Raw genomic sequence first — 27,080 nt, forward strand, 5'->3', positions numbered from 1 at the left:
ATGGGGTATCATCTTGGCCTGTGTTTTCCTATGCTTTGCATGTAGGCATCTCTTAGCATATACTGTATCTCCAGTTTTACTTTCTGTGAGCCGAATTATTTATCTTAAATATATTCTGAGGTTCCTTTTCTTCTTAAAACATTCACTTGGCTCGATCTCTGTCTTATAGTCTCTTTTTTGTTCTGCTTGCTTCAGCGCTTTTAGTTTGTGTTTCTTAGTCTGATGTCAGGCAGACTTTAGTTTTTTCTTTCTATAGTTCATTTAGCACCCTCTGTTTTATTCACAAGCTCTTTTATCATGCTCACTCTAGTACCTTAAGATGCCAGCATACACTCTTGGCACTACTCTGTCACTTATGTTAACCGGACAGTAGATGCACAAAACCCAAACTCTCAGCACAATTTGGTAAACCTTGTGCACAAAAGTGAATGACTGTAAAGGACTGTTAACAAGCAAAATCTTTCTACGTGTGCATATACAAGTGATGGGGGTTTGTCAGCATCCTTGAGGAAACATTCAAAGGCTTTAGAGAGAGATGTATGCTCAGCAAGATCACAGAAACTGATATAAGGATAGATACATAAAACTGTGTTAAGGACTGAACTTAATGATTAAGGAATTTTCACAAATTCTTTTGATTATAGACTCTTCTTGCTTTACTGATTTCAGAATTTAACTTCTGACAAAAATGGTGTAGTTTTACTCTGTATTAGCCTGCTTTAAGCTTTTCAATACCTCCTCATCTCAAGGTCTGAGATACATTAGCATTTCCACGGCATTTGACCTAAAAAAAAAATCCTATAGCATTTTTCTTTAAAATATTTACTCTGCAGGTATAAATTTCTATCCTGTTATGATTTAAGAATGTCTTAGGACTGGAGTTTTTATTATATGTAATCTCGGAGTTTACACCTATCTGCATTTAGTATCTTTCAGACATTATTTCACTCAACAAATTTATAGATAGGTGATTGGCACTGAAGAGACAGGCATAATAAAATGACCACACAAATACATGTTAAATGACATCTGACAGGGGCCTTATGATGTTGTGATAACAGGTAATGGCCAGAAAAAAACTTCCCTAAGAAAGTGATGTTAGAATCAAAATCATAAAGTAAAGTTACTAGCAATAAAGGAGTATAAAAGGACCCTCCCACATAATGGATGCTTTGGTAAGAAAGAGCACATGCAGAATAAGGGATCAGTTTGAACCTTTCTTTTAGATTGATTGCAAATTAATTAAAAATGAATTGTTAAAACCTTTCTTTTATCCTGTTATGATGTAGTACCTTTTGAGTGTATATAATTAATCTGTGAAACTGTTGGCCTTGTAGACAGGTGAATTCTAAACTTTTTAATACAGGCCTTTAGAGAACACTCTAGTTACTTAGACAGCAATGCTGTCTATAAAGTTGTTTACTGAAAGTGAAATGACTTTAAATTTTGTAGTCTTGTAGGCTGCCATTTAGCTATTACTGAATTGTGCTAAGTGTTTTACATACATTATATAACTAAATTATTTAATAACCCAAGGGAATAGGATTTATTAGCCACATTTTACAGATAAGGAATGTGAGCTGTAGAAAAGTTGCCCGGAACAATTGTGATTTAAATCTAGATCTGATTTCAAATCTATTATTCTTCTAGTCCCCCCATGTACACCAGTTTACTCATAAAATGAGATGCTTAAAATTGAACATTATGGTCTATTTCATATTTTGAAATAGAATATTTTTTATATTGCTTTTAGGAGATACTGTATTTTCATTAATGTAACCTAAAACTGAGTGAAGCTTTTTGATCACTATTGAGGTGTAGTTTAGAGTTTTATAGAATAGAGGTAACCTTTTCCATCGTGCACGGTGACCCCCTGTGTCAGGTCGGCCCAGGTACCCAGGAGGCAGAGTGCAGCGAGCAGGAAGGTGTTCATGGCATCGGTGCTCGTGAGTGGAGTATTATGGTTATTGTAGGTGACAAGTACTAACTGTTACAGAAATTAAGCTAAATTTTGCCATACATACTGCTCACAAAAATTAGGGGGTATTTTATTGCTTCATATTCATTTTGAAATATCCCCTAATTTTTATGAGCAGTATACTTTCAGAAACATAAGTAGTTATGGTAATAATAACACTGCTTTTGAGACACAAGAATTTGGCTTTGGTTCCGTCTTTCCCACTTTGTAAACCAGGCAATGTCCAAAGGTTACCTGTCTGTATCTATTAAATGTGAAGGACTATACCCTCTAAGCTTGATGAGATTTTGTGATTCTGAGTTTCCATTATTAGGTCATGATTTTAATAGGATAAAATATGAAAAAATAAGATGCAAGTAAAACTTGATTTTACTTTTCAGTGCTGCGTAAGTTAACTGTTAATGGATTTGTGGAATCTCATAAGAATATGGAAGTGATGGTAAGTGAAAGAAGTAATTGGTTTTTTGTGACTTTGGGGAAATGTTTGGTATTTCCTTGGAAATTTTGAAGCTTATTCTTTTTACTTGGCAGTCATTTAAATGTTTTCATGTGACAATCTAGGTTTTATTTTTTTAAACCAATTTATGTGTTAATTATACCTTTAGACTTGTGGTTTGTTTTCACTACTATTGTGTGAAGGAGAGGAAATAGGCCTAAGATAGTTTCTCAAGATGACATGGTTCCTTGAGAATGTTCACTTGAATTTCAGTTCAAGCGAACTTCTGTGAATTTGATTGCTATTACAACATTTTCAGGTGTATCTTATTTATATTCTTGATATTTTCCTTTGTCCATTTTTATATATTTTAAATGATTTTTTTCCTTCTCACCATAACATTTATATATTCTCTTTGCAATCAAAAAAGTAATATACAAGAGAGGCAAACCCCATGGATAAGCCTAACAAATTTTTTGTGATGTATATTTATTGTTAGTATAGTGTCATTACTTTTCTGTATGCAAAAATATGTAATTATATTTATTTTATCCCAAAAGAAAATGGGATTGTGTTATACTACTCAGCTATATATTAGTTTTCATAGTGAGTTTATATAAGCTAAAATATTGCTTTCCGTATTGCTTTGGGGGACCACACAGAAATTTTTTAAAAAGTGCATCTAATTGGGTCTTTGGGTCTACTCTAGATTTAACCAGAGCTACTCTGTTTCCTTCCCTTCCCTCCCCTCCCCTCTCCCTCCTCTCCCTCCTCTTCCTCCTCATCCTCCTCATCCTCCTTTTTTTTTCTTTTCCTTGTCTTGTCTCTTTTTTTTGTATATTGGTAAGATTTTGATGGAAATAATGGTTCTATTAAAAGAAGTTAAAAACTGCTAATATACATTATTATAATCTGATGGCTATTTTATTCTATAAAAGTATTATATGCCTATTTTTTATGTTAAACACAGAAAAGAGACCAGTAAATTTAAAAAGCCATTTAAAAACTCATTCTCAGAGGTATTGCTGACATCTTACGCACATTCTTTTAGATACACCTTTCCTCTTCCTTGACTTTATGTAAGTGGACCTACATGCTATTTTGTTAATTGCTTTTTATAAAACAGTATATTATGAATATTTTTCTCATGTCAGCAATATTATATGTCATGTCTTTAGTGATTGGTAAATCCATATGATTACTATCAGTGGACTAAGTTTTTAAAAACTGATAAAGCTCATTTGGCTTTCTATAATTTACCAGCCTAATTATTTATTGCTGGACATATAGCTTGTTTTCAGTTTTTAATTGTTGATAAGTGATATTGGAACGAACTTTTGGGTAAACACGTCATTGTGTACTTTTCTAATGATATCTTGAGAATAAATTCCTAGAAATGGAAATGGTTAAAGTGTGCATATAGTATAGTATTGCTGTATATTACCAAATTGCCAGAAGATATATCAGAAACCAACCTCAATTTTAAATATTAATGCATTTTAAATATTTACATTTATTGCCAGACTTCCAAGAAACAATTTCCAGAAACTGATTTTACAGCTTCCCTTCACCAGAATGTAAATTCCAGGAAGTCAGAGGCATTGTTGTATTTACTGTCCACCCCAGAGCTTGGAACAGTCTCTATCATACAGTAAATGTTCATTAGTTATTTGTTAAATGAATGGACATAAGATATGGTAGAAATATGTTAAGAGGTTCAGTAATTATTATATGTAATATTATGCTGAGTATTATAAAATTATATAAAATTATAATAAAAGTATTTTGTTTGTCTTTTATTTCAGTAAAAATGAACTGATTCTGAAATACCTTCTTATAAACTGGAATAGGGATTTTCATTGGGTCTGTTATATTTTGTGAGCCTTTGGCTTTTCCTTGAAAGTTTTCTCTTCTCTCTGCAGAAACTGTATGTCAACATTGACTCAGTTATAAAAGCTGTATTGTATCACTTAAGTTATATTCATTGAGGTTAGACTTTTAACAAATTAAGGACATCTTCTTAAATAACATAAAGATCTTAAAAATAACATGGAACTTAAAAGATAATTTAATAATTCTACATGATAGTGATGAGATTTGGAGATAGATAGATTTAGATTTGAATTTCAGTTTGGTCTTTTCTTTTTTTTTTTTGTATTTTTTTTCTGAAGCTGGAAACAGGAAGAGACAGTCAGACAGACTCCCGCATGCGCCTGACCGGGATCCACCGGGCACGCCCACCAGGGGGCGACGATCTGCCCCTCCGGGGCGTCCCTCTGTTGTGACCAGAGCCACTTTAGCGTCCTGGGTCAGAGGCCAAGGAGCCATCCCCAGCGCCCGGGCCATCTTTGCTCCAATGGAGCCTCGCTGTGGGAGGGGAAGAGAGAGACAGAGAGGAAGGAGAGGGGGAGGGGTCGAGAAGCAGATGGGCGCTTCTCCTGTGTGCCCTGGCCGGGAATCGAACCCGGGACTTCTGCACTCCAGGCCGACGCTCTACCACTGAGCCAACCGGCCAGGGCCAGTTTGGTCTTTTCTTGATAGAGTGACCTCTGGCTAATAGTACCTACCTCATTGGATGTAGCAAGGATTAAGGGAGATAATGATTTTTGTAAGGAGCTCAGCAACTAATTAAAGTCTGCTCTGTAAATTACTGTTTAATGGTTATTTTAGTATGAATTCTTACTCTTATTATTTTGTAACATTAGTTAAGTTACTTTGTTTATTTGGACTACAGATTAGTCAGTTCTCTATAATTCAGTTAATTCCTGTTTCTCTTGATGAGCTTATTAAAACCGATGGCTTTTATTTTCTTGTTTTCTTTGGGGAACCCTGACTGATGTACTAATTTAGAAGAAAACAATAAAATTCCTATCATATAGTTACTATCTGTGACTGTTGGGTCCTGGTATAAATTTGAGATATGTATTAGATCTCAGTGATCTTGTTCTTCCTATATTGATACATTTTGCTGTTTCACCATCCTAGGAATTATTTTATTGCTATTTTTCATTACTTATTATTTTCAACTGTGCTTTAAAAAGACTGAAATAGTATGGAAATTGAAGACTGTTGGTAGGAAGCAATAGTGAAATTGTCATCCTGCAGTTTTTTTACTGTGTTGCCTATTGTATTGATTTATCTTTCAAGAAAGTATGAAAGAAGACAGGAAATGCTATCCTTTCCCTCTTTCAGCTTTTGTTTAACACAGTTGAGAATTTTTCATTTTCTGCCCAAAATGTCAGAGAGAAGAAACTTGACAGAGGAAGATCTTTATAAATTTTAGATGAATTAGAAGATAGATATTCTCCAAGAGACTGAGGGCAGCACTCTAGACCCTAATGATGGTGGTGAAATTGTATAAGTGAAATCTCAGCCTCCAGGTCTTCAGATGATTACATCCTGGTTGAATAGTTTCAAACTCAGGAATCAATTAGTGAACAATCTATTTATTTTTTGTTTTCTTAAAGATTTTATTTACTGATATTAGAGAGAGAGAGAGAGAGAGAGAGATGGGAGCTGGAGGCTGGGGAGAAGATGGAAGCATCAATTTGTAGTAGTTGTTTCTCATATGTGCCTTGGCTGGGCAAGCCTGGGGTTTCAAACTGGCGATGACCTCAGCATTCCAGGTCACGCTTTATCCACTGCGCCATCATAGGTCAGGTTGAACAATATATTTCTAAGGACAAAGGGGAAATACAACAATCTATTCTAGTTAGTCATTTTACAGTATTTTGTGGCAAAAACTTAGACCATCCCATTTGCTAAAAGAAAATGTGACATCTTTTTTTGTCAAAATTTATTGGTACAAAGAAGTCTATTGATGTTCAAATTCTTAAAAATTTTAATGATACTGTTTTTTATTATTCCTTTATATTTAACCTGTAAAATATTTATAATGTTATAAAATATGTATTTAAAAATAATGGTTAATTGGACCCAGATGGTAAAAGATAATGCTTGTCTTTTCTGGTATCTAAGACTAATATATTTAACACTTCAGATTAAGAACCTCTACTTAATATAATTGCTATCATTCATTCATATATTGAGTACGTATTATTGCCACATACTGTTCCTGGATTCTGGGATAGATAGTAAACAAGCAAAGTGCTGGCTCTCAAAGAGTTTACATTCTAGCGGAAGAGACAGATGTAGAGAAACAATATGTCAGGTATTAGAAGGGATGCAAAGAAAAATAAAACAGTAAGAATAAAGTATTTATAAAATATGCTTACTATTTTATTGTAAAGAAATTTAGGAAACTGAAATACCTGAAATGAGACACTGAAGAGATGAAATACTATATAGTAGCCCCTCTGGCCCATCCATGGTTTCACTTTCCTTGGCTTCAGTTACCTGAAGGCTGTTGTTTGAATATATTTCATGGAAATTTCAGAATAAACAGTTTATGACTTTTAAATTGTACATTGTTCTGAATAGCGTGATGAAATCTCTTGCTATCCTGAGCCCCATCCCTCTTCACCTCTGCCCACCATCCCCCCCACGTGACTCATCCCCTTCTCCCGCATATCCATGTGCTATCGCTAGTCACTTAGTAGCCAGCTTGGTCATCAGAGAGAGGGAGAGAGAACGATCACATTTACATCACTTTATTATAGTGTATTGTTATAGATGTTTCATTTCGTTTTTAGTTGTTAATCTTACTGTACCTTATATAAATTAAACTTTGTCATAGATATATATATTTAGGCTTTTGTACTCTCCCAAGTCTTGAGGCATCCATTGAGGGCTGGTCTTGGAACTTACCCTCTGTGGATAAGGGGAACGTAATGTAATTACTTTCTTGTGTAAGACTTTTTACAATAGTGGAGTGTTTTTTACTTTATTTTAACATTTTAGAGATTTTATTTACTGATTTTTAAAGAGAGAATAGAAAAAGGGGGAGTGGATAGCAGGAAGCATCAACTCGTAGTAGTTACTTCTCATCTGTGCCTTGACCAGGCAAGCCCAGGGTTTTTGAACCAGCAACCTCAGCATTCCAGGTTGATGCTCTATCCACTGTACCACCACAGTTCAGGCCTTAATTTTAACTTTTTAAAATGATTTGATAGATGTATTGAAAAAGTATAGATATCCCTGAAAAAGTATAAGGTAAATGTTTATTACAGAATAATTGAGACACTTTAAAAATATATTCTTTTGTAGGGCTTTTTACATGGAATATTTGACCGTCTAAAACAATTTTTGGAATGCAGTAAGTACTTCTATGATATTACTTCATACTGTAAAATCCTTATTCATTAATAACTTCTCTGCACTTGCAAATCTGTAGAGAGGCTCAGATTCTGTGTCTTGATAATTAATTCTCTGAAGTTAAATTGGAAGCTCAACTTTGTTTTCATACGAAAGTCTTGAATATTGAGGAAACTTTTTCATTTTTAAAAATTACTTTGTGTTCATCCCTTCTATATTTCTTCTGCTGCTACTTGATTCCATGCAGACATCCACAGATGTGCATTGTGTAGAGTCTATGTAGGTGCTGTTGAGACTTCTTACAGATACTGTTGCTTTTGTACATTTTACATATTTGTATAATATAAATTTCCTTAAATGGTACTTTCATTTTGCAAATCCTTTGTTTATTAGCCTTCATTGGCTTACATTTAGGACCCTTTCTAATCCACTGCCTCACAAAAGATAATTTAACATTTATAGTTGTGTTGTATTATACTGGAAGTCTGTTCGCTATCCTTTTCTTTTTGCTATAATTGTAAGCATCTTTGCAAATGTATGCGTATCCTGAATGCACACACAGGTATGTATATCTTGTATAAGTGTGTGTTTTTATGTATATGTGTGTATTTTTGAGGACTTAACTACCCTGAGGATATATTTTAGTGTACTCACTTTTAGGGAGTTACTGTTGTTTCATGTCAATCATTTCAGTTTAGTAAAAACATTGTTGAATTTATTGTCAGTCACTGTTCTTGGTACTGTGCATGCGAAGATGAATAAGATAGTTCATACAAAGGAGTTTATTTTTCTAAAAATGTTTTTATTTTTGGTCATCCCCAAAAGGAAGCAGAAAGAGAAGAAAATAAATGTTGAAGCAAAATATGAAGCATGTGATTAGAGAGCAGAGTAGTTGGTGAGCTGGTGTACATTATTCTGAATATACAAAAATTAATTATTAAGAAATTGTCAGAAGAAAGTTATTAGCAATATAGGAAAAATAATCAGTATGTTCATCTTTGAGTGCTTTGTTTTTATATATGTTGCTTGAAAAGTATTTCAACTATGACTTATAGAGATTTTAAAAATGGAACTCATGATTTATGGATTAAATTGTTACTCATTAACTTTTAAATGGGCTGTTTCTATTTTAGGATTAATTTTGTGAAGTATGCCAATGAGGATTACTGTGTTAAGTGCAAATCTTAGTATTGCTTTATATGATTAATTTGTTTAGAGTTGGGAATGCACAATAATGAATTAATAATGCAAAATATGCAAAAATATATGACTATTTTTGTTGTCTTGTCATTGTCATAGTTGTGAATTTATAGAGTATAGTATTATAAACTTATACTAATATTTGAAATGTATTTTTAACAGGTAGAAGTATAGGTACTGATAATGTATGTAGAGATAGACTGGAAAAGACCATTATTCTTTTTACTAAAGTGGTAAGTTTTCTATTTATATTAATTATGTTTACTCAAATAAAATACGCATATGCAACTTTAGTAAGGAAAATGGCATTTATAAGCATACATTCTGACTTTAGTGTAAAGTAAGTTCTTTTTTGTTTATAGGAAAATAAAAAAAACTTTGTATCTTGAAGCCTATAATAACTAAATTTATAGACCATAAGTTGTAATGTATGAGTCACTTTGATGTAAAAAAAAATCTATCCTAATAAAGTTCATTATTCTCAGAGCCATTGGAAAAAGCAGTGATAAAAAAGATACCAGGCCTGCTGAGCAGAACATAGATAAGATGGAGCAGGCAGGCAATATAATATCAGGAAGTCAGTATATTCAAAATTACCCATTGTCATCAAATTAAACATCTTTTGAATAGAATTATATGGGTTCATTGTGTTGGCAATGTGTATAAATTTCTGATAAAAATAAGCTTTATAAAATTATTTTATTAAATTTTGGGCTTCACAGGTTGGGATAAGTGCAAGAATTGGATTATAGCAATCAGGAATACCAGGTTTGAGGACTTCTTTGTGCTAAAACAGGCAGTTGAAAGATAGGTAGCTAAATCTTTAGCCTACTTACTCCATTTTCACTGGAGGTTCATTAATAGAGTTGTGGTTGTCTGTTCTCTGGGAGGGGAGAAAAGGAGTAGAAATGAGCAGTTTTTATTTTTGTGGTTAGATAGCAGTTACCTGTAATTTTAGTTGCATTCAGTAGCAAAACCCACCTAATCTTCCAAGATCCAGTATACAATTGACTCAGACCCTTTTATTTTAAACTTTTTTTGTTTTGGTTTGGTTTTTTGAGAGAGAAAAGGAGAGTGATGAGAAGCATCAATCTGTAAGTTGTGTCACTTTTAGTTCATTGATTGCTTCTCATTAAGTGGCTTGATAGGGGTGGGAAGGGCTCATGTTGAGCCAATGACCCCTTGTTCAGGCCAGCAACCTTAGACTTCAAGCCAGCGAGCATGAGATCATGTGAATGATCTCACATTCAAGCTGGCAACCTCACGCTCAAGCTGGTGAGCCCGCGCTCAAACCAGCGACTTGGAGGTTTCAAATCTGGGTCCTCAGTGTTCCAGGTCAACACTCTATCCACCCTGCTACCACCAGTCAGGCTACTCAGATATTTTGAGTTAAAAACAAAACAAAAGAACACAAAGCAAAGTAAGATATGATGATGTGGTTAGTCAGTAGAGTTGTGTAGTGTTCATGAATAATTTTATTTATGAAATTTACGTTTATGACCTCTGACTTCATTAAAAACTTTTAAAATTGGACCATTTTAATATGCCTCCAAAAAGATTTCAATAGATTTAGCAATGGTCAACATCTGGTCATGACCACTTATGTTTTATCTGTCTGCTTTCCCCACCCCTTCCTTCCTCCCACCCCCCAGTTGTTTTAAAGCAAATCCAGATATATGGTATTATATGTAAATATCTGAATATGTGTATTTATGTGATAAGGGATTTAAGAAAACACTCAACACTTGTTATCACATTTAAAAACTAGCAATTACTTCTTAATGTTATCTAAACATTCAGTCAGTTTTCAGATTTCTCTCATGAATTTCTCGTAGTTGGTTTGTTTGGGTCTGGATTCAGTAGTGTCCATTCTCTTTCCATCTTTTTTTCCCCCTTCCAGTATATTTGTTGAAGTAAAAGGTCATTTTCAGTGGAGTTTTTTATGTTTTGGAATTGGCTTTGTTTGAATCCTGATGTGTTATTTACCATGTTTCTTTGCCTCCATACCTCATTTCTTCCCCACATTTCTTATAAATTTGTAGTTAGAGAGGCTTGATCACACAGGCTTTATTTTTTGGGGGGGGGTAATGGCAAGAATTCAGGTAGTGCTTTCCTATTGCATCACATCAGGAGATACACAGTGTCTGATGTCTAAATCCAATGAGTGAATTATCCCTTATAAAGTTTCTCAACAGTCTTTCCCCTATTGATTTTTGTAGCCATTAATGATCATGGCCATTGTTTGATTAGTGGCTAAACATAATGGCATTCTATTATTCTCTTTGCATTTATTAACTAGAATTCTTCTATAAAGAAGAAATCTTCTTTATCAACTATTTAAATACATGTTTTTAAAATTTTCCATTGATTTAAAAGAGAAAGAGAGAGAGCGCAAAGAGGATAAAAAGGGTTAGGTAAGGGGGAAAGAGAGAGCAGCGTCAAGTCATTGCTCCACTTAGGGGTTTTTTTTTGTTTTTTTTTTCTTTTTTTTTCAGAGAGTCAGAGAGAGGGATAGACAGGGACAGACAGACAGGAACGGAGAGATGAGAAGCATCAATCATCAGTTTTTCGTTGCGCGTTCCAACACCTTAATTGTTCATTGATTGCTTTCTCATATGTGCCTTGACCGCGGGCCTTCAGCAGCCCGAGTAACCCCTTGCTCAAGCCAGCGACCTTGGGCTCAAGCTGGTGAGCTTTTGCTCAAACCAGATGAGCCCACACTCAAGCTGGCAACCTCGGGGTCTCGAACCTGGGTCTTTCGCATCCCAGTCCAACGCTCTATCCACTGCGCCACCGCCTGGTCAGGCTCCACTTAGGTTTTCCATTTAGTTGTACACTTATTGCTTGTTTCTCATATGTGACCTGGGATTGAACCTGTGACCTCCGTGAGCTGGGATGTCTCTCTGTTTACTGAGCCACCTGGTCAAAGCCAAATATATATATTTTTAATTTACTGATTTGAGAGAGAGAGATCAATTTGTTGTTTCACTTATCTATGCATACATTGGTTGATTTTTTTTTAAGTGGGGTATCATTGGTTAATAAGATCATAAAGGTTTCAAGTGTACATTTCTGATATACGTCCTGTATATTGCATTATGTTCCCATCACCCAAAGTCAAACCATCCTTCATCACTATATATTTGGCTCCCTTTATCGGCCTCCACCCCTAACTACTTCACCACCACGTTATTGTCTATGTCTGTGAGTCTCAGTTTTATATCTCATGTATGAGTGAAATCATACAGTGCTCAACATTTTCTGACTTATTTAGCTTAGCATAAAATTCTCAAGGTCCATCCGTGTTGTCACAAATGGCTGTCGTACACATATCAAGTGGAATACTCACTCAGCCATAAGACAAGATGAAGTACTGCCTTTGGTTGTTTCTTGTGTGTGCCCTAACAGGATTGAACCCTCAACCTTGGTGTATTGGGATGTTGTGAACCCGCGCGGCAAATAATTTAGCAGATCTCAGATGGGAAAGGTGGAGAATTAGAAAATAAACACAGAAAGAAAAAGGATGGGATCGGGAGGATCCATTGCACAGTTAATAGCTTGCAAGAGCAAGTCTCCACCCCCAAACCACTTTATTTATAGTGCAGAGCAAAGTCATTAGCAAATCAAAGAGATCTCTGATACAGTCACATTTTCAAGGCAACCCAAGAATTCTCCCAATTGCAGAAAACTTTCCACCCTGCATAATATCTTAACTTTACAAAATAAAGGGTAGAAAGAAAACTGCCTCCAGTTTCTTTGAGGGACATGGGGGATGGGACTAGTGGAAACACAGCTAACATGGAGCTGTGGGGAAGGACCTACAAATTGCCTTTACCAACTTAAACAGAGGTTGTGGGGAAGAGCTTAGCCTTGAGCAACTTAAGCAAGTGAGGTGTGGGGGGGATGGGCAGCAAGGATCCTGTCAGCTTACTGCCAGTCCCCCCCCCCCACACCTCTGTCCCCCAGAATTCTAAACCACAAGGACCCTCAGCTTGCAGTGTCCAACTTCTGGACACTCTACCAACTGAACTACCTGGCCAGAGCCTCCTCATCAACTATTTAATGCATCAAAATGCAGTTCATACAGGAAAGGCAGGATAATTTTTTATTTTTTGTTTTTATCTGTTATAGCAGATCTTCGAATAACCTTGTTTTGTTCAATGTTGTCTCACTTATAACGATGAGATGATGTAGGAACTTAACTCTGTTTATATTAGTTAACCTATGGTAAAATTGGTTTTCTTGTCATTTTCAGAACCTGTAGGTGATGATGTTAAAATTTTCTGTACTTTTCAAAGGCCCATTTTTTAATATACTTACACTTTTTGTATTACATTTACCCATTGTTTAACACAAATTACTTATGAAGTGGTTCTAGTTTGGATCCTATATTGGAAATAATAGAAATTGCTAATTATGAGATATCTGATATAATCCCCATTATATGATATAACTGAAGAAGTATGTTCACATGTATTACATGTGAAACTGCTACATACAGACTCCCCACCAAGGTTCAAAACTTAACAAGTGTTTACTAGCAAAGTTATAAGATGAACTATGAATGACTATATTCTTTTATTAATTTGGTGAAATTACATTTTAATTTCTTTCTTTCTAGGTTTTGGACTTCTTGGATCAGCATCCTTTTTCATTCACTCCTCTAATTCAGAGGTCACTGGAATTCTCTGTGAGCTATGTGTTTACAGAAGTTGGTGAAGGGGTTACATTTGAGCGATTCATTGTCCAATGCATGAATCTTATTAAGATGATTGTCAAAAATTATGCTTATAAGCCATCCAAAAATTTTGAAGGTAATGATTTATAGGCAGTTTTATTTTTCATTTCTTTTTATTTAAAATCGAAGTGTGAAATAAATGCTATTTTTATATACATTTTTTTGAAATTCATTTATTTAAGTATAAAAATAAAATGTTGCTGCAACATGAAATGGTGATGAGAATTAGAGACTTGCTATATTCCAGCTTTTGAAAGCCATACAGTACATTTAGTAAACTGTCTTGTAGCACAGTAGAAGGTCCGTGGAAACCTGGGCACGTCAACAGTAAGGTACTATAATAACCTGGTGGCTCATGTTTTAGACTGTATTTATTTGTATACTTAAAAGTTTTCTCTGACTTTACAAAAGTAAGGTTGCTTCCAGATGGGTTTAATTGTTTGTTATATTTGTATTCCATTCATCTGCATGTGTATGAAAATGAATGAGAAAATCTTGGAGAGAGACATATATAAATAAGTCACTTCAGTATGGTGTTGTAATATATATAGTATGGTAATGTACAAGTTGTAGTGGAAGAAACAAGACTGATGTGTGTGCGGTATGAATAAAAGTGTTTTTGTGGCTTGTCCATAATGAAAATGAAAATATATACACCACTGCATCTTTTCTCTCGAGGGTGTCTTTTTAAATTTATTTGTGTTATATAATCCAACTCGAGTAGGATGTCTGTACATTAACTTGTAAATTTCACTTTTTTCTAGATAGCAGCCCTGAAACCCTTGAAGCTCATAAGATTAAGATGGCATTCTTCACATACCCCACTTTGACAGAGATCTGTAGAAGATTAGTCTCTCATTATTTTCTATTAACTGAAGAAGAACTGACAATGTGGGAAGAAGATCCAGAAGGCTTTAGTAAGAATCAGTTTTTTAGTTTTCACGTGGCTTTTCTGTCCTTTCATAAATAGCATCTATTTGAATTATAGATAACAAGATTGTTTTTAATACAGTGCTTTTGATGTGAAAATCATGGTTTTTAAAAATTAGATTATCATCTTTTTGTTAGCCATTAGAACATACTGAGAAGCACAGAATGAGTGACGTGTTGAAGTGTATAGAATTTTCTCCAGTAATAGACCTTTGTGATTTTTCAGTATTATTATGGATGTATTATATAGTTTCAAACAAAAATATAAAATTAATTGCCTGTCTCTATTATCAAGTCAGTTTCTATTTTGTGAGTAATATGTAGGGTCTTCCATATTACTTTTTATTTGTAGAAATTTTTACTCCAGAAAGAAATCTGGCGATAAAAATTTCTGAATTGCTGAATGGGTTACCTATTAAATTTTAATTTCAAATTAATTTTTTTACTAAAGTGCTTTTAACAGATCTTTTTATCTGTTTGAATTTTAGTAGTAGATAGAATAAATCTATCAGGGCCTTTGCTACAAGGAAAATCAAGGAATTGGGTACCCAGTGAAGTCCCTGTTTGTGAATGACTTTGGTCATGTCAGACATAGACTAGAGTTTGGTTCCTACTCATCTCTTTGGCTGAATACCTTTGTATTGTTATACACATTTATTTCTTAATGTTTTAAGAATGCCTTAAACATTTTGGAAAACTTACCTTTCTTTGTCTTTAAAAATAATTTTGGTTCATAAAATATATAATTCTACACAGTACAGTGCATTTTTTTTGCCTTAAATCATAATGTTTCATATTGCCTTTTTTTATGCAGAATATATAATATTGTAACATTAAACACTGACTCTCAGATTCTTAAAAGTGTTTTACTTTAAATGTAGGAAATTTATGGAAAATATGACTATTTTAACTTGTAAAATGTGGTTATTGTATAAAATGAAATGATTCTGAGGATTGTAGTGATAGTGTATCAGGTGGTAATCAGATACTCGAAATGGTATTTTGAGCTTTCCTCTATACATGGATTTACAATGAAAGTGAGAGTGCTTAGGGAATGAAGCTTTTGATAAGTGACTGTAATATCCACATATGTGATACATGGTTTACAGTAGAGAAGTCTGTTAGAGCCTGACCAGGTGGTGGCACAGTGGATAGAGCGTCAGATTGAGACGCAGAGGACCCAGGTTTGAAACCCCACTGTCGCTGGCTTGAGCACAGGCTCATCTGTCTTTAGCGCAGGCTTACCGGCTTGAGCTCGGGGTCACTGGCTTGAGCATGAGAACATAGACATGACCCAATAGTCGCTGGCTTGAGTCCAAAGGTTGCTGGCTTGAAGCCCAAGGTCTCTGGCTTGAGCAAGGGGTCACTTGCTCTGCTGTAGCTCCCCGGTCAAGGCACATATGAGAAAGCAATCAGTGAACAACTAAGGTGCCACAACGAAGAATTGATGTTTCTCATCTCCCTGCCTGTCTGTCCTCCTCTCTTTCCCTCTTTTTCTCTGTCTCTCTCTCTCTCTCTCTGTCTCACACACACACACACACACACACACACAAAGTCTGTTAGACTTTGTATCCCCAATGATTTGGTTTTACTGTTAATATTTAAAACAATTCATAAAAATATTAAACTAATATTATTTAAAATCTTTGTTTTCCAAACTGAGAGTTTAAAAGTATCATTATTACATTTTTGGCAAGCATTATTTGTCATATTTTTTATTGTAGCAGTGGAAGAAACAGGAGGAGATTCTTGGAAATACAGTTTGAGGGTAAGTATTGATTGAAAGAAAAATTAATAGGGAAAAGCTTAATCCTTCCATAACTGTTAGCAGAGAATGATGGTGCTCTATTGAAGATTCTAAGCATTAAGTCAGACAGATAAGAAACTATTCATAATTAGACATAAATTATTCATAATTATAGTAATCTATATTTGAGAGGAAAGTACTTAATAAAGTGATGAACTTGAATCTGGAAAATTTTTTGGTTAAATTGATGTTTTGCAAATTGAATATTTTTTCATTTTGCAGTCAGATTGATTTGGAAATAGTTGTCATTGCAGAAATAGGAAATGTTTTTGAAAGTGAAAGTTACTTCTTTTTGGCTAGAAACATTTCTTATTTCTTTCAAAGTATTTCAGTAACTATAAAGTTTCTGTAGATACATTATTGTTCTTACCATCTATTGTAATTCTCAGAGACCAGGCCATTGCTTTTAGCTATAGAATGTTTTGGGGTTTTTTTGTTTTGTTTTGTTTTTTTGTATTTTTCTGAAGTTGGAAACAGGGAGGCAATCAGACAGACTCCCGCATGCACCTGACCGGGATCCACCCGGCATGCCCACCAGGGGGCGATGCTCTGCCCATCTGGGACGTCGCTCTACTGCAACCAGAGCCATTCTAGCACCTGAGGCAGAGGCCACGGAGCCATCTTCAGTGCCTGGGCCAACTTTGCTCCAATGGAGCCTTGGCTGAGGGAGGGGAAGAGAGAGACAGAGAGGAAGGAGAGGGGGAGGGGTGGAGAAGCAGATGGGTGCTTCTCCTGTGTGCCCTGGCCGGGAATGGAACCCAGGACTCCTGCACGCCAGGCCAACCAGCCAGGGCCTAGAATGCTTTTTAAACATGCATTTATTGATGTGACCAAGATGTGGTCTTTGAACTATTCTTATTATGAACACTTGTGCTGTTATTCTAAAAATGTATGTTAATTTTTTAGTTTTTATAAACTTACATAGAAAAACAAATTATTATGTAACTCAGAAATTATTAGTGCTTTACATTAAGAAACAATAATATAACCCTGTTTCTAGTTTATCAGTTATCAACTCATGGATAGTCTTGTTTCATATAAGCACACCCTCCTTCCCTTCTGGATTACTTTGAACCATATATCTGAGATGACTTATTTCATCTAGCATACTTTAGTGTGTGTGTGTATGATTTATTTTTTAACATAAAGCCCAATATCTTTAACATTTAATTGTAATTATCTTACGAAACACCTAAAGTACTGAATCTATAAATGAATGTGACTCCAGATTGCTTTTTTAAGTTAAAGAAATTTTAATTTAAAACGTAAATTATTTTCTGTGTAGTTTTATATTTTTGAGTGTGTAATGCAAATTATTGAAATAGTGAAATAAATTTTCTATATATTATGAATTAATTTATTATAATTTGAATTTATTTTCCATTGTGTTTTAAAAAATAGTAACAATTTAAAAAATAACACCAAGTATTAGAAACAGTTTCAGAGTTTTAGGATCTTAAGAATGAGTATTTTTTGCTTTATTTTAGAATGAATCAGTATAATATACCTTGTTTTTATTAGAAATTTTTTTTCCCTTCAGCCTTGCACTGAAGTACTATTTATAGATATATTCCATGAATATAATCAGACTCTTACTCCTGTACTTCTAGAAATGATGCAGACACTTCAAGGTGAGGTATTTTTTTGATACTTTATCTGTCAATTAATGTTTAATTAAAGTAGTTTGTGACTGCCTTTTATGTGCCATGCTTAAAGATTGGAATTGAGAGAGCCCGAGTGTATTCTTTCCTAAAGGGTTTGCCCTCTGGGATAGAGAACAAGAATGGACAGTTCACAGAAGAAGGACTTGAGTGTGATAGAGTTTGCTATTGTAAACATAGTAACAGCAAAACAGCAGGCAGTCCAGTATATTGCTTGGGGAAGTAGTCCATCTGGAGCATGTTGTGACAAGTAGTGTGAGAAAAGATTAAAAAAGTACTGAACGTTATCCTCAGAATGGTGGCAGTGGGGATTGAAAGAAGGTTTTGGATTTAAGAGAGAATGATGAAGTGAAATTTATTATTATTTAAAAAATTTTTTAAGACTTTATTTATTTTAGAAAGAAGAGAGAGAGAGAGAGAGAGAGAGAAGGGGGGGAGGAGCAGGAAGCATCAACTCCCTTAGGTGCCTTGACCAGGCAAGCTTCAGCGTTCCAGGTCAACACTTTATCCACTGTGCCACCACAGGTCAGGTGATGAAGTGAAATTTTTAACACTTGATCATTGTTTTTATGCAAGAAATTAATTATTTAACTATTAACAGTGGTATATCATTTCTGACTTTTCTACTGTGCTCTAAATTCCAGAAGGGGGGCAGTGATCACATCTGGTTTTTTTGCACATTATTCCCAGTGATTGGCACGCTCAGTAACTATTTGTTGATTGATTGATTTTTGGCAACTAATTGACTGTACTGGCATAGGGAAAGTGATCAGAAGGATCAGAAATGAGTCTTAATGATAGGGAAAGCAGCTATTAGTAATGGTTGGAGATAGGGCTTCAGTTTTGGAGTATGTATATAAGGAGACATTGGAGAAGTAAAGAGGATCAAGGACAGCATCCAGGGTTATGAGGACATGATGGCTTTGCAAAACAGCCAGGTCTGATGCATTCCCAGAGGTCTGAAGAGATGTATGGGGTGGATCCTGGAGAAGAGCGTGTTGTCAGAAGTGTCCAGTGCCTTAAGAGGAAAGAAGGCAGCGGAATCTTCTGAGACAATAGATTATTTGATTGGTTGGGCTAGAAATCATGTTGTAAGGTATCAAGAATTGAGTAGGTGGTGATGTAAGGAAGAAACAGCAAGAGAATCTCTGTAGGGAAGGAGATTCCTATTTGTAATAGTTAGAGGATCAATCGCTTTTTATTAGGCTTTACCCCCCCACCCCCAGAATAACTACATTATAAACCAAGGGGAAAAATTGAGTTTTGAGAAACTGCTACAAATCTAATCTAAAGAAACGTACTTAGTAAATAAATTGTGTTTCTCATGTCTTAACCATTGCATTCCCCTTTTTGGATAGTGGTGCATAGACTGTCAGCCTTTTATTCTAAACTTTCTGCATTTGCAGTTTTCATTTTGTCACTTATTAATGTACTGTCATAACTTAATTTATTTTTTATGTTTATAGAGTATTTTGTGAATTTCCTTTTTTTGTTGTTGTGGGATTTATATTTTTTCTTTTAAGAATTTCCTTTGATAATCAAGGTTATAATACAATAGTTAGCAATTTGTGGCATTTGTTTTTCTGGAATGTTGCTTGATATAACATTGTACAAATATGCTACATGTTATGTTTTCTTTAGGTTGTATTATGTTTTTTTGTTTTTTTTTAAATTTTTTTATTTTTTGTATTTTTCTGAAGTTGGAAACGGGGAGGCAGTCAGACAGACTCCTGCATGCGCCCTACCGGGATCCACCCGGCATGCCCACTAGGGGGCGATGCTCTGCCCATCTGGGGCGTCGCTCTGTTGCAACCAGAGCCATTACAGTGCCTGAGGCAGAGGCCACAGAGCCATCCTCATCGCCCAGGCAAACTTTGCTCCAGTCGAGCTTTGGCTGTGGGAGGGAAAGAGAGAGACAGAGAGGAAGGAGAAGGGGAGGGGTGGAGAAGCAGATGGGCGCTTCTCCTGTGTGCCCTGGTCGGGAATCGAACCCAGGACTCTTGCACGCCAGGCCGATGCTCTACCACTGAGCCAACCGGCCAGGGCTGTATTATGTTTTATATGTAATATATTTATATGTTGTACCTGTGTTCCCTAATGGTACTGAAAACAAAATGTAGACTTTCCCTTTACACTTATATGTATACTGCTCTCAAAAATTAGGGAATATTTTATCACTTCATATTTATTTAAAAATATCTAATTTTTGTGAGCAGTGTGTATTTAATATCATAAAATATATTGTGCTTAACTGAATCAAGAAACTAACAAATTGAGTTTAAATAAGGTATTTATTAATCTTATTTAATTTTACTGATTTTATTTAATTTAACAGTTGATCATTGTTGTTTTTACGTAAGAAATTAATTATTTAACTATTAACAGTGTTATATAATTTCTGACTTTTAATTTAATCTTACTGATACTTTTTCAGGGCCCACTAACGTGGAAGATATGAATGCACTATTAATCAAAGATGCTGGTATGTTAAAGTGACTTAGAAACATTTATTTTCTTAGTAGATAATGTTTCTGTTTTATGGCGGGTGTTATATTTGGGAGTTAGGATCTAAGAGTACTTAAGAGACACAAACTATCTGATGAGAGAGAGCATACAGTTGTTTATCTCATAGTACCAGCTGATTAATGCTAAAGTCGATTGATAATCAGATAGTACTGTGGAAAATTGGTTTACAGCCAGTTTTGGTTTGCCTCGAGGAAGACTCTAAAAGAAGTATAATGTGAGAAAACAAGAATAAGAATATGTGATAGGTAGCAGGGGATGGGGCGGTATGGGCAGAGGGTTGCAGGCAGAAGCCAGAGTAGTTCCAAGAGGGAAAGAGAGCAAGCATAGTTATGTTTTGAACTGGGAGTATTTTAGTTTAATTGAAACATGCAGTTGAAGGGGTTTGTGAGTGATGAGGCTGGAGAGAGGGTAAGTAGGAACCAATCATAAAACTTGTACCTGTTTGGAAGCAGATGCTCTTTTATAATTTTTATACTTTGACTTGAATATTTTTAATTAAATGTAATTTTCTGTTTGAAAGCACTAATGAGTATTTATGAAAAACAAAATAAAGTAACTTAATGTTTCTAAAATGTCTTTAAATAATTTTTATGATTAACATATTTTACATTTCCCTTTATTAATACATCACGTGTTTCAAAGTAAATCCTAAGAGTCCGTTTCTTTTCAGGACACTTAGCATTTGGACCAGTGTCTGAAATAAAATTTTTTTTCTCAATTTTTTTTTTTTTAGTGTACAATGCTGTTGGATTAGCGGCTTATGAGCTCTTTGACAGTGTTGATTTTGATCAGTGGTTCAAAAACCAACTTCTTCCAGAATTACAAGTCACTCACAATAGGCAAGTATAAAACTTTGTTTGTTATATGCTTATTTTACCATAGTGATTTTTTAATGAAGACAGAAAATTGTTTAAAGTTAAAAAGAGTCATGGTATGACTTAGCTGATAGTGTCTAGTTTAGAAAGGAATAAGGCTTGTGAATCTTATATAACAAAAATAAGTAAAAGAGCTTGTTATTGTTATTTTACTTTAAATCTGAATTGTAATATTTATGAAGTATTCGATGCTAGGAAAGATAGTTTGTGTAGGAAAAGCTGAGATTTCATGCAGTGGTGAGGGGAGATGGAGATCTCTGAATCATGGAAAGAAAAAAGAAAATGTGTATACTAAAGGAAGCCATTGGAGATTTGGCAGGGCGTAGGTCTAGTGTCAGAAGTAGCTTAAACAAATTCACATCCAGAAAGGGGTGGGATCACACAAAGCATACTACAAAGTCTTGGGAAAGGGTACAATAGGATGAATAGACACAATGGCAAAAAGCATTTGAACATACTTTAATTTAGGGTACTGAGTGAGTAAAATTGAAGGAAAAAGGTCTTTTATAGTTTTCATAAATTTTTTCTTAGCTTAATATTAGAGACTTAAAAGGATTTTAAGAGATCTTTTTTCTTGTTTTGAAAAGCTCTATTTTGTTGATTTATTTCAATAGATGTGCTACCTATCAGAATGCCTAGAATATAGTCATAGATCAGTTAACATTTCTTGACTACATTAATGAATGAATAGAAGGCCATCCATACATGGATAGTTTTGTAAATAGGTACTAATATCCATAGATTGTAGATCTGGTGCTTTAAAAGTAATTTTGATCAGAAGTAGCTGTTTATAGTATTTATTATTCAATTATTGAATCATTTATTCAGTCAACAGATATTTTCAACACTTGAAATTTGCCATTTCCTATAGCCAGTGGTGAATGAATAAGTTGGATTGTGTTTCTGCTCTTAGGGACTTAGTGAGCCTTTGATATAGAGAATGCCTTCATTAGGGAGATGGAAAGTCGGTTTGATTGTCCTTAACCCTAGAGCAGTGGTCAGCAAACTGCGGCTTGCGAGCCACATGCGGCTCTTTGGCCCCTTGAGTGTGGCTCTTCCGCAAAATACCACGTGCAGGCGCTACCTAGATAAGGAATGTACCTACCTATATAGTTTAAGTTTAAAAAATTTGGCTCTCAAAAGAAATTTCAGTGGTTGTACTGTTGATATCTGGCTCTGTTGACTGAGTTTGCTGACCACTGCTAGAGGCTATTTAGTCTAGACCTGCACTGCCCAGTATAGCAGCCAGTCCATGTGGCCATTGAGCACTTGAAATGTACTTAGTGCAACTGAGGAAATTAATTTTAATTAACTAAAATTTAAATACTGTAGCAGTATACAATGTGTATTTATTACCTATTGAAATGATAATATTTTGGATATATTGAGGTAAATGAAAATACTATTAAACTTTTACCCCTTTCTTTTCACTTATTTTAATGTGGTACTGGAAAATTTAGAATTACATATTGGCTGCACTATGTTTCTTTTGGACAGAGCTGATCTGAGTATTTCTCAAACTTTAGAGTGTGTATGAATCACCTGGTGATCTTGTTAAAATTCAGGTTCAAGTTTAGCTTATGAGTTGGGGTCTGGGTTAGTTTGTGTGATTTTGTCATGCTTCTGGGATAATGATGTTGCTGGTCCAAGGACCACACTTTGGGGAATAAACTGACCCCTGATCTTAACTCTGCCTAGAAGTGACTGTGATCTTGAAACTGGGTCTTTCTGAGTTTCATTCTTTCTGTCTGGGATAGAATGTTGAATGTGATAATCTCAAATACATCAGTCTAGAATTGATGGTCCTGCAGTTCCTTCATTAACTCTGTAAAAGCCTTGCCTACTTCCACCTCTGTGACTTTGTTCAAAGAGTCCCTATCCTTTGAAATGGCTTTTTTTTTTTTTCAGTTTTCTGCCCAGAATACAGTTTATCTTATATAGGCTGTTCAATTCCCATCTCCCCCTGCCTACTATTCTCGTTTCCTTTCCTGAAATCCTAGTATAGAGCTTTGCATTTTAAATTCTTTAGTGGTGTGATAAACTTTTCGAGAGCAGGGATAGTTACACATATTTTGCATCTTTGATGAATAATTCTTTCTATGTACTTGATCATCATATAAGATTCTAATTTTCTAAAAATGTAGTATATTCATTACCTTTTTCCATTTACACCCAGTAATAAGTACCATTTTGTCACAATTAATTACCACTCTGTGGTTTTTCTCATTGCCTAAAGGAATGTTACTTCCTTAAGAAAAGATGACCATAAAAGAGAAATGTGTATACATATTACTGTAGATGTTCTGCAACTTTTAAAATCTAAATCATTATTTTTGATACTCTGGTTCACATTTTGTAGTTGCATAACTCTTAACAAAATTAGAGAATTTAGCTGAAATCACTGTAAGTTTACACAAATATTACTTATAAGCCTAGACTCTCTCACAATATTCCATAAGTAATATTTATGAGATTAGCAGAATTGGAATTGGATAATTGAATATAGGAGCTCCTTTATTATTACGTTTTAGATCTCACTATCCCTAGGGTTTGGGACATTAGCTAGTTTTGGTTGCTTGAGGAACAGAAATGGACTTTTGTTTTTTATGTCCATATCTACAATAGTTTACAATTCTTTAATACAAAATAATTAGATTTATATTTACCTAAAAAATTTAATTTTTTTCTTTTTTTGTATTTTTCTGAAGCTGGAAACGGGGAGAGACAGTCAGACAGACTCCCGCATGCGCCCGACTGGGATCCACCTGGCACGCCCACCAGGGGCGACGCTCTGCCCACCAGGGGGCGATGCTCTGCCCCTCCGGGGCATCGCTTTGCCGCGACCAGAGCCACTCTAGCGCCTGGGGCAGAGGCCAAGGAGCCATCCCCAGCGCCCGGGCCATCTTTGCTCCAGTGGAGCCTTGGCTACGGGAGGGGAAGAGAGAGACAGAGAGGAAGGGGGGTTGGGATGGAGAAGCAAATGGGCGCTTCTCCTATGTGCCCTGGCCTGGAATAGAACCCGGGTCCCCCGCACGCCAGGCTGACGCTCTACTGCTGAGCCAACCGGCCAGGGCCTATAAAAGTTTAATTTTTTTTTTTTTCATTGAGAGGAGAGGAGGCAGAGACAGACTGTCACATGTATACCAACCGGGATCCACCTGGCATGCCCACTAGGGGGTGATGCTCTGTCCACCTGGGGCATTTTTCCATTGCTCATCAACTGAGTTCTTTTTAGCGCTTGAGGTGGAGGCCATGGACCCATCCTCAGTGCCCTGGGGCCAACTTGCTCCAACCCAGCTATGGCTGCAGGAGGAGGGGAGAGAGAGAGAAGCGAGAGGGGAAGGGTGGAGAAGCAGATGGCGCTTCTCCTAGGTGTCCTGTGCCTTGACTGGGAATTGAACCTGGGACATCCACATGTTGGGCTGATGCTCTACCACTGAGCGAACTGGCCAGGGCCAAAAGTTTAAATTTTTAGATCAGAACATTATTAGAATTTGTACTGTGGAACATTTAGAAGTTACCTAACATTTTTATATAAAAATGTAGATTGCTTTATACTACACTTTAGATTTAAATGATGAAATATACTAAGTGAAATAGACTTCTTAAAATATTTAACATTTTAATTGCACGTTTTTTCCCTATCTAGGTACAAGCCATTGCGACGCAGGGTGATTTGGCTTATCGGTCAGTGGATTTCTGTGAAATTCAAGTCTGACTTAAGACCCATGTTATATGAGGCAATTTGCAATTTGCTTCAGGACCAAGACTTAGTGGTATGTTCTTTAAATGTCTAAAAAGAGTTATTTTTATAAGTTTAACCTATGTTAAACTTCAAATTGAGAAATGGTTTATGTTCTTAGACTAGAACTTCATAAATTTTATAATATCAGAGGCCACTAGGTAGAGTACATCTGTATATCTACTAGTTGCATGAAAGTTTAACATTATTTTTAGGTCTAGGGAAATATAATGCAAATTGAGTGAATTTTTTTTGGTTATTTGAAATATTATAGTTTTTCTTTAGTATTTAGTAATTTGACTTATTAATGTCAGATATCCATATTTTATAAACTAAAACTTGATCTAGGCATAATGAACAGATGTTTATAATATTGCAGTATGTGGAAACCTTTTTTTGTAAATGTTAGGAAATTGTATTAGATTGAAAATAATTGCTACTTTGTAATTTTTTACTTCTAAGCTTATTTCTGGCTCATCTTTAAAAAGGGCAGGCTTTTAAATTTTTACTTTTTAAAAGTTAAAAATTACATCAAGAAAAGAAAAATTCAGTGACTAATATAACAAACCACTTGTATACTCACCACCCAGTTTTCCATATTTTCACTGTACTAATTTTTAATATACATTTTAAGTATTTTATTAAGAAATAAAACATTACAGATGCAGTTGAATCTCTTTATATCTTTCTCCTCTCATTCTGTTGGCTTTTGTTGAGCAGAGGTTTTTAATTTTAGTACAGATTTATTGATTTCCTTCTTCAGTTCTTTTTGTTTCTTATTTAATATATCCATTTTCATCACTCTTGGTTCTTTATTCTATCCAGAATTTATTTTTGATCATGGCATGAAGTAGGATTCCATTTTCATTATGTTTTTGTAAGGACAACAATGCTACGACGTTTTATTGAAAAACCCATTAAAAAAGAACATCTTCTACACGCTCTCTTTTATCTCTTAGAACACGTTTCTTAGGAGGTGCACTGCTTATGGCAGATTTAAGGTTTGAGAATGCTGTTACCACAGTGTAAACAGAATGACTGAATTTTAGACAAGAGGAGCCTTCTTCTCCTAGGATCCCAGATGATTCTTTAACCGTATATTTGATATCTGTATTGGGCTTTCAGTTTCACAGCCAATTGTATTTTTCAATTTTGGAAATTACAAGTAATTTTTAAAAAGGATTTAATTAGGTTATTTATGCACCCTTCAATAAAACAAGCAGTAATTAGCATTACCATACTCTTTCAACCTTGTGAGAGGCTATATAAAATGTAAACCGTGGTTCAACCAGAAGATTTATAGCTTGTAGGTGGGGTGTCCTACAGTTATCTATCCAGCAAAAAAGGTAATCTTCATGGTCAGGTTGACTTACCAGCGTGAAATAGTGAGTTTCTAAGGTGGTGAGGCAGTTAGTGAGATATTCAGTGGCATGTGCATGACTGTAGCGAATCCTGAATGCACTGTGGGAGGTACAGCTGGATATGGGCAGGTATTTTACACAAGGTGCATTGACATTCTTCTATCTTTTGACTCTTAATGCCTTTTATGGGTCTCCTACTACTGTCCAGTCTTTCTCTTTTCAAGTTTTGATTTTGTTTTTTCCATTTGTTCATCTTTGTGTCTGCAAAGCACTGCTACAGGTTTTAAACTCTGGGCTAGTTTGTGTTTTCACAAAATAAAGTTTGAATTCACTTATATTAAGTGAATACAATTTTTATAGGAAATATTTTAAAAATCTGTGTTTGACATCAAAATATGAGGCCATTCTGAAATCAGGAAAAAAGAAACCCTTAATTTAGTAACTTTTCTATAATCAGTTTTGGGTTTGCACTGACATGTCTGGTATCCATATTATATGAAAATGAGCTTTGGAATTTTTTTCTTAAAAGGAGTCACATAAATTGAAGGTGCTTTTTATCCTTGTAGAAAATTTATTCACCTTTGTATTTCAGAAGAAATACAGTAGTTCAAA

At 35.0% G+C, this 27,080-nt stretch overlaps 1 protein-coding gene and 1 non-coding gene across 3 annotated transcripts in view; one reads left to right on the forward strand and one right to left on the reverse strand.

Annotated features, from left to right (window-relative positions):
* The window catches only part of IPO11 (importin 11), a 231,259-nt gene that overhangs the window by 54,006 nt on the left and 150,173 nt on the right, over nucleotides 1–27,080 (forward strand). For both annotated transcript variants that reach the window (XM_066375687.1, XM_066375677.1), the window contains exons 7-16: nucleotides 2,359–2,417; nucleotides 7,581–7,629; nucleotides 8,991–9,061; nucleotides 13,450–13,642; nucleotides 14,331–14,483; nucleotides 16,221–16,264; nucleotides 17,844–17,934; nucleotides 20,399–20,446; nucleotides 21,224–21,329; nucleotides 25,015–25,141. In XM_066375687.1, the coding sequence (XP_066231784.1) occupies nucleotides 2,359–2,417; nucleotides 7,581–7,629; nucleotides 8,991–9,061; nucleotides 13,450–13,642; nucleotides 14,331–14,483; nucleotides 16,221–16,264; nucleotides 17,844–17,934; nucleotides 20,399–20,446; nucleotides 21,224–21,329; nucleotides 25,015–25,141 (941 nt within the window). The remainder of the gene's footprint in view (nucleotides 1–2,358; nucleotides 2,418–7,580; nucleotides 7,630–8,990; nucleotides 9,062–13,449; nucleotides 13,643–14,330; nucleotides 14,484–16,220; nucleotides 16,265–17,843; nucleotides 17,935–20,398; nucleotides 20,447–21,223; nucleotides 21,330–25,014; nucleotides 25,142–27,080) is intronic.
* Nucleotides 4,858–4,933, reverse strand: TRNAS-GGA (transfer RNA serine (anticodon GGA)). Its single transcript has one exon. It is a non-coding gene; the product is annotated as a tRNA-Ser (tRNA).

This window comes from Saccopteryx leptura, chromosome 1, assembly GCF_036850995.1.
Source record: "Saccopteryx leptura isolate mSacLep1 chromosome 1, mSacLep1_pri_phased_curated, whole genome shotgun sequence".
Lineage (NCBI taxonomy): Eukaryota > Metazoa > Chordata > Mammalia > Chiroptera > Emballonuridae > Saccopteryx > Saccopteryx leptura.